General features: G+C 42.4%; 1 protein-coding gene across 1 annotated transcript; it reads left to right on the forward strand.

The window, feature by feature from the left end:
* Nucleotides 1-1,585: 1,585 nt before the first annotated feature.
* On the forward strand, nt 1,586-7,950 carry LOC141440170 (fatty acid synthase-like). The gene is made up of 4 exons (XM_074104632.1): nt 1,586-1,826; nt 1,864-3,287; nt 3,614-4,567; nt 7,810-7,950. Exons 2-4 carry the CDS (start codon nt 3,111-3,113, stop codon nt 7,948-7,950), a joined length of 1,272 nt encoding a protein of 423 aa, XP_073960733.1. The 5' UTR covers nt 1,586-1,826; nt 1,864-3,110.
* The last annotated feature ends 952 nt before the right edge of the window (nt 7,951-8,902 follow it).

The following is an 8,902-nucleotide window of genomic DNA, read 5'->3' on the forward strand; positions in this document are numbered from 1 at the left end:
GCCGGAAAAGTTCATATTTAGTATTAAAGAACCGTTACATTTTGCGTTGATTAAGCATTTAAAAGTGCAAATTCGGTTCAGTGGTACAGCCGAAATTAAAGGTTACAAACCGAATAGCGAACAAAATTGGCCCCCGACAACGGATTTTGTCATTCTTTCTGGTAGTGTACTGGTAGGCCCTAGGAAGTAGAATATTCTTTGCTTAATATAAATCCTTAATCTTATTATATTCTTCTTATAATCTTATTATACATTTAGTAAATTATTAAATAAGAAATTTTCAAGTTTTCTAAACTTTGATTTCGGCTGTACCACTGAATCGAATTTGAAGTTTTAGCAGTTCATGTTATAGTCTATTTTGTTTGTGTACTTACCACAGGGCGGACACGCCATACAAAATCCACGCCACGGCTGCTGATGGGGACCATCGCGAGTGCTGCCTTCTGGCCGAAAGACGTCGTGTTCCGGCGGTACCGGGGCACCATGCCGCAGATGAATGCGACGTCGGGGACGGTGGCTCAACGGGGTCACGCCGTTTTGTCACCAAATTAGTTTTTAATATTGATTATAAATATGTATGTTAGTCTGTAAGGTATTTACTGTATGGGCCAAGTTGCCCAAAATAAATGAAAATGAATGAATGAAATGAAATGAAAATACGCGTTTTTGAATCTACATAGGCACGACGATGTCTGTACACGCGTCAATGTGTGCGTAAGCTGCACAGGGCTGACTATCGCAAAAACCCTAGTACTATAGGGTATGTAGGTATGACTTAAATGTGTAAATAAATGTAATCGTTAATCATATATTTTTAATTAAACCTACTTAAAATGTGTCTGTCTATGTATTTAAGCATTATTATTTTAAATTACAATAAATATATGACTACAAACTTGAACGAATTATTCTGTACCTAATAAGTTATTTCATGTCGTATTAATCGCGATACTTTTAGAAAGTAGGTAGGGTAGGAACCTCAATTTCTCGCGCGCCCACTGACAAGTTGGCGCTTGCTCGCGGAGTCACGGCCACCGAGCCGAGCAATGAACTGCCGGCGCGCGGATTTCACGGAAAATTATGTGACTTTGTACGAGCGACAAATTATTAGAATATGACTGATTTTCGGGTTTTTAGGAAATAATTTTCGGAAATAGTTTTATATTCCCTAAGCAATTTTTTTTTACGTGGTGTGTTGGCAGACAAATCTTTCGTAGTCTGTGTTGAACAATCTGAAACACTCGGAATTGAAGTTTCTGAATCATATTCTATTGTTGATATGCGCTGAGAAATACTATATTCAGTTTGAGTATATTTTTTTCGATCTAGACGAATATCTTGTGGCAAATTTTGAGTCTGAACTGCATCACGTTTTAATTTTTTTGCTAGACGATCTGTATTTTTAAAGTGTAAATCACAAATGTAGTAACTGCAGGGCTACTCCGAAACTCGAAACTCGAAGTTCGTGTCGTGCGGTCCCTCTCGCTCTCGTATTAAATAGTATAAGTGTCAGAGGGACCGCACGACACGAACTTCGAGTTTCGAGTTTCAGAGTAGCCCTGCTGACGTTTAGATTTCCCACAGTTTTATTGTTTAAATCTGAACGAACGGACGCTACGACCCATAGTTTGCACCTGACGAAAACAAAGTTACAGCGTTTGGAAGATCATGTGAGTGGCGACTCGCGACTGCACGACTGTATAGCGGCATAGAAAGAGATAGGTGCGGAAAGTACTTAGGTATCGTTTGTCTAAATTAAGTGTTTAAAAACAAGTGAATGAGTGTATACCTAGTTTATTTTGTAAAGACAATTTGTTATATAATTAGTATAGTGATTTATAATCTATATAATACAATATATAGTGATTGTAGATAAGATATTGATCTATTGATAGGAAAGAATTAATAAATCATTTTTACAAATACCTACCGACTAATATAAGACGTCTATTTATACATTATAGGTACAAACTTTTAAACCTAGGTATTGGTTTTTTCCCCATATACCTAATACTTACATTGTACATGTTGCTAATAAAAGTTGGTTAGGTACCTTACCTACCTTTTTTTGTCCTTCGGAAATCGAAAAAAACTCCTTTTCTTATCTTTGGCTGTTGACAAACACCCATACAATGAACAGTATATCACCATTTCGCAAAGTTATTGCTCCCGAACTTAGTGCTGTGCGACGGTGCGGCCGACATACATCGCGTTGCGCGCCCGACTGCTTTCCTGCGGTTTTCCTACAATCTGCGCTTGAGGGGTGGGGTAACTCGAACCGGTGCGGGGCGGAGCGTGTCCATTCTGTATGTCAGTACTATTATATATTCTGTGCTTACACTGAGCTATCAAAATATATTTTTTTATTCCTTCGCCATATTTTTTTTCGCAGACGCCATATTGAAAATATTATATACCCTTTGTCACTCCGAAAGTTATGACGAATCCAATGGTACCTCATATGTTACAATTTACAATCCGTCCAGCCGTTCAGGCTGCAGCGAGGACCAAAGAAATGGACATACATACCCACATACATACATACATACAAACATACATACATACTTACATACAAACATACATATATTTATTTAAGCATTTAGATCCTATTGGTTCCTTTTAAGCATCGAAACCGATCGATTAGTAGATAGATGTTGCTTTGCTGAAAACTATCTGAGCTACCGAGCTACCCACCTGAAATTACTAAGAATCCTTTGCCGTACAAAATGATGCTTGATTCATTATGGTTACTTCGTGAGGTGATAATGCTTAGTCAGGACTGTTAGAATGACTCAGCGTGTGTTGCAGGCAAGCTGTGCGGCGCGGAATACCACGTCAACAACGTTGTGTCACCAGTGCGGTCTGCTGACGCACTGCGAGCGATACCGGAGGATGCTATAGTAGTAGAAGTAGCCCCACACGCACTTTTAAACGCTGTTTTACGACGTGCCCTGCCGTCCGCTACGCATGTGCCTTTAGTACGACGAGACCACCCAGAACCACTGTCGCATCTACTGCAGGCATTGGGCCGGCTGTTCACAGCGGGCGCGCAGCCACGCGTGTCATCGCTGTACCCGGCAGTATCATGGCCTGTGTCACGCGGTACGCCAATGCTCGCTTCAGCCATCGAATGGGACCATTCCAAGGAATGGACGGTGGCTAATTACAAGTTAACAACGCATACTGGCGAGAATGTAATCGAGTTTGATCTTGGCAAGCCGGATCAAGCTTTTCTGGATGGGCATAATATTGATGGACGCGTTTTGTTCCCTGGCGCTGGCTATCTGGTAAGTGGCTATGAAAATTTCTGTTTGATTACTTAATTAACTGATGTTCAGTATCATTACACTAAAATGGGATTGATTTGAATTCACGCTGGCTCCTAACGTATTAGATCAAAATGACCCGTCATAATGTTCAAAGGCTATACGATAAAATTTTGTGACGATCGCTTTAGACAATATAAGGTATTGTTTAAGAGTCATTCATTATGTACCTTATCAAGCTTTTCGTTTTACAAATTAGTTGGCTTTTGAGTAAAGTGAGCCATCCTGGTTGTAGCATGGAGATTGCTTTTATCCACATGCAATAAACTATCATAATTGCCCAACAGACGATGGTGTGGCGTACGGTCGCCAAGGTCAACAACTTAAACATGAACGAGATAGCCGTGTTACTGGAGGACATTCATTTCCGACGTGCCACCATAATGTCCCGTGACGTGCCGCTGCGTTTCCTCGTCACGCTACTAAGCAACAGCGGAAACTTCGAAATATGCGAGGGAGGAGCTGTCGTGGCGACTGGCCGCGCACGCCTAGTAACTGATCCTGCTGCTGAGCACTTGCCTGTAGCCGCGCTTGCCGACAATGCTTCTGTGGAAGACATACCGTCGTTGGATGCACACGATGTTTATAAAGAGCTACATCTACGGGGTTATAATTACCAGGGCGTGTTTCGCGGTGTCCTTCAGTCAAATGCGATTGGCACGGAAGGCTTGCTTGCCTGGGAAAACAACTGGATTTCATTCATAGACAGCATGCTGCAGTTTCAGATCATAGCTGAGAACACGCGCGTACTGAAACTGCCTACGCGGATACAGCGTGTGCTCATTGATCCGGTTGCACAAAAAGCAGCCGAGGCGGCGGCAACTAGCGGTGGTAACTTGCCTATACGCCGGAATAAGGATCTGTCCGGAACTGTTGCTGGTGGCGTGGAACTGCGCGGAATCAAAAAATCGTTAGCACCACGCCGCACTAATGCTGTGATTGCACCTAAGCTAGAGATATACGAGTTTACACCGCTGGATACTACACGCGTTGATACTGTAAATGTCAGTCTCTTAAAGGGAAGTGCACTCACCGTTGCACTACAGTTAGTACTTAAAAATAGCAACACTTTGCTTCTGAAAGTGGCGGAAGTCGCGCTGGGTCGCCCCGCCAGTGAGCTGCTGTTGCCGCTCGTGCTGCCCATACTGGATGCCGAGCCGCAGGTGCGCGTCGACGCGAGCCTGGCCGCGGGCGCTAACGCTGTTAACTACGCCGCCACTGTGGAGCCTCTCGGAGTAAAGGTACTTGTAAAATGTGGCTCCGACGCTGTGTATCGCAGACTTGTTATTACGTTAGTTACATATGTAGACAGTAAGCTCTCGCTTCGTTCATTAAGTTTTTTACTTTAGAATGTAATGTGGGGCGATGGGAGACGAGTAATACTACCGAATGATGAGTAAATACTGCGTTTATTGTAAAACTTTAAGACTATTTATATGACACATAATGGGAGAGTGTGTGTGTGAGGCGCAGCTCACACTACAAGAACAATGTTAACAAAGCATCGGGAAACGCAGTGGAGTGGGAGTGGAGTAAAGGTGACTTTGTTTTTTTTAGCTTTAGGAAAATATATCATTCTGTGCCTCCTGTGATAAGTGATACAAGTGCAAAATCGTCATTTTACAGGAGAGCGAAAATATAATTTAATAAATTCTGGTTTGTGAGCCAAGGGGGCTAGCATTTACCGAAGCACTTTTTTAATTACATAAAGGGGTTACAACTTAATACAATATCGATGTGCACGATTTTTTTGCCGAAATGCTGCTAGTTGTAGCACTGTTCACAAAATTATCTCCGAAACTATAGCACCTAAAAGTACGTGAGATAGACCCAAAATTCGTTATTTATTTCTGATTATTTCTAAATAAAACACACACACAAAAAGGGTACAAGGCGAGTTACATCACTGATCACAGGAGGCACAGCATTGATCATTATAAAAATCAACAAAAATATTTATATCAAATAGTTGTATCCGTAGATTTCTTGTCTATATAAACTAATATTATAAAGAGAAAAGATTTGTTTGTTTTGTTTGCATTTTATAGGCTCCGAAACTAATGGACCGATAATTTATTGAATCAGGCGTTACTTTGCGGAGGTCCATATCAATGAACTAAAATAATTTCCTTGCTCACCCGCGACCCAAACATTTGCGCGAATTTTGCCAAACATTTGTTGGAACTAAATCATTCTTTATCGGACTCCGATTCGTATGAAGTGTTACATTATTGTGGCAAGGGGTTTCGTCTCGATGTTTTAGAATGCATGGAAATAATTAGATACAACAGTATGGGGTCTATTATTAATGAGCAGGTAAATTTAGTTTCATCTCCCTTGCTACGGCTTGGATCTAATTTCAGCAATGGTAGTTAATAAAACATGCCTTGACAGTAAATAAATAAAAAATCAAGGTAGTTTTGAAGGACGGTTAAAAAATTTATTAATAATTTGTGGGTAGTTTTGTTTCATGAAACGTATGTGGGTACTTGGGGAGTTACAGTGACAAGTTAAAACGGTGGTTGTGGTTCTTTAGTCTAACAACTGGTAGCATGGTGTACGGTTGTGTCACTCTGAAGATGAGCTCTGTTTGAGTTCGAAACGCGTCAGTGTAGTGTGGTGGTGGTGATAGATGGGTTTGTGTGATTTGTGTGTGTTCTTACAGTGTGGAGGTGGAGGAACTGCATGAACACGCATATTTTGCATAAGCTTAGCTATCGTAAGGTCGCGGGTGAGCAAGGAAATTATTTTAGTTCATTAATGGACCGATTAAAAAAAACTTTCACCGTTGGGAAGCTACACTATCTCCGAGTGTCAAAGGCTATATTGTATTTAAAAAAATTAGGGATCCGTACTAAAACTTCAATAATGTAACCCAGGGTGTAAAATAAATAGTCATAAAATGTGTTTCAACGCATGCGCTGCGGAAAATATTAAAGAAACTACCAGGATGTCACTACCAGATTATTGTGTTGTTACGCAATTTACATAAGTATTCCAAATTACAAGTCAATCTGACTACTGGAAGTTGGTCAAATTGAACTGACAAGATTTGATTACAGGCAAACAGACAGACGGACGAACAGACAGACAACGGGACAGGTGAAACGAAATTTAAGCTTGTAGTATACTTAAACTTGAAATATTCCGCACACAATCCTTAGAAAAATATTATTTGATTTTTTAGTAATGGCTACGGAACCCTATCTTGGGCGTGTCCGACATGCTCTTGGCCGGTTTTTTTATTTTCGTTACAGTACGCTCTCATAAATCTCTATTTTTTACATGGTCTGTTGTGTCACGCCATAAAGACCGTGTATAATCTTGTTTAGATTAGGTAATATATCTTGAAGTTAAGAAGCGCAAGGTGCTGTCAAAACAGATATTTCGAATAAAAAAAAACTTACCGATAAAAAATAAAATCACAATAATATTCCTTAATAACATTTTGACCTATTAAAAGTATACAGCGCAGCGTTACAAGTGCCGCGCGCGCCAAACGACTACTAATTGGCGAAATTTGTAAGCGGCCAGAAGGATTTACCGTCAAATCATGCGTGAAGTAATAGTTGAAAACGTGTTTTTTAAGGTTCCATGCGAAAATAATGGAACCAAAACTAAATAATCCTAATAATCCATACTAATATTATAAATGCGAAAGTGTGTTTGTATGTTTGTGTGTGTTGTCCGTTTTTCACGCCGTAACGGAGCGACGGATCGACGTGATTTTTGGCATAGAGATTATGGGCCCAAGAGTGACATAGGCTACTTTTTATCCCGGAAAAATGCATGCATGCATGCGATAACCGAATACCACGCAGGCGGATCCGCGGGCAAAAGCTAGTACTTACATAAATGGGAAAGTTTGTGAACGTTGTGAGAGCGCTTAATTCAGAGTTATTTAGTTTACCATGTCCAGTGTGAGTTTCTGTAAATTACTATTACCACTACCAGTGCCACTGTCAGTAGAGGCCACTTGTGTAAGACACTTGGAATTATGGATGGGTTAGAAAGAGATAATGAATGCAATCACGATCGCCCGCGCGTTAGATTAGATAGGCATGCAATCCAGGGTCAATTCCAGGATAGGCAGCGTCTTGAGCTGGCGGCGCGCAATTGCGGCGCGAGCAGCGCTGCCTACCCTAGAATTGGCCTAATGCACGCCGTAATATTATTGAGGACGCAAACCGTGGACAGCAAAAAGAACCATCATGCTCGACCAGCTGAATGTCGGAACCAGATTATCCACAACCTGCTACCAGCGAGTACTCGGCTATTTTGGCCATTTTGGCTCGAAGGGAGTCAGACAACCTAGAGAAACTGAATGTGCTAGGCAAGATGAGGGGAAAATGCCCAGAGAATACGATCACTGACCCGATGGTCGGATCAAATTAAGGCGATCACGGGGCTCACCTTGCCTGCAGCTCTGAAACTGGTCGAGGACATAGGGGTGTGAAAGTAGTTCGTCAACGTCTCCGTAAAGGCTTATCAAGACAGGCACGACCTTCAGATGAAGAATACGATGAAGAAGAAGTATTGTGTCGATTGCTGTGTAGGCAGTTGGGAGTTTGCTGTGAAGCAGTGCGCCACCAGCACTTGCTCTGCCTACCCTGATGCCTACTAAATGCACAAATATAAATAACTTTATTTCGCTTGAAATATGGTATAAGAGGTGTTAAAAGACAATATTGGTTTCACCATCCGTCCGTGGGGTGTCCGGACAAGACTAGCTCCCCCTCCATTCCATCCCGTTGGGTGTCGTAGAAGGCGACAAAGGGAAAATCCAGAAGACGGGCAGCAGCGTCTTCTGCGTATACCATCAACGTAATACTGCGATCCCCAAGCCGCCTGCCAATCGTGGGGATTATGGCAATCTCTCTCTCAATCTCTATCCCTGGCCTTGGTAGCGGACCAGATAACGGAGGAGTAGGGGGTGCTAAGAATCTCCGGGTGACTCCTTGCTACCATCCCCATCGGACATTGGCCCTGGCTACGCACAACATCCGCACGCTGAGGACCAACGAGAAGATCGTTGAGCTGGAGGAAGAATCGAGTAAGTTACGGTTGGACATCATGGGATTATCGGAAGTCCGACGAGAAGGGCAGGATACGATGATCCTGGAGTCCGGCAACATGCTTTTCTTCCGGGAAGGAGACCGAAAGTCTCACAGGGTGGTGTCCGGTTTCTCGTCCGCAGGTCCCTCATTAATAACGTGATAAAAAGTCGATAGTGTGTCGAGTAGGGTGACGTACCTGATTCTCAGAATCACCGACAGATATTCGTTGAAGGTTATCCAGGTATATGCGCAAACCTCGACACACCCTGACGATGAAGTAGAGGCTATGTATGAGAAAATCTCTCAAGCCATACATTCCTTCGAGACATATTTCACCGTTATTATGGGGGACTTCAATGCTAAGGTGGGCACTCAGAATGGCGATGAGTTGAGAGTGGGGCCGTATGGCCGTATGGCCGGCTATGGGCAGCGGAACCAAAGGGGCCAGCGGCTGGTCAACTTCTTGCTCTACGTGATGAACTCCTTTTTCCAAAAGCGACCATCCAGGAAGTGGACGTG

The sequence above is a fragment of the Choristoneura fumiferana genome, chromosome 22 (assembly GCF_025370935.1).
Source record: "Choristoneura fumiferana chromosome 22, NRCan_CFum_1, whole genome shotgun sequence".
Lineage (NCBI taxonomy): Eukaryota > Metazoa > Arthropoda > Insecta > Lepidoptera > Tortricidae > Choristoneura > Choristoneura fumiferana.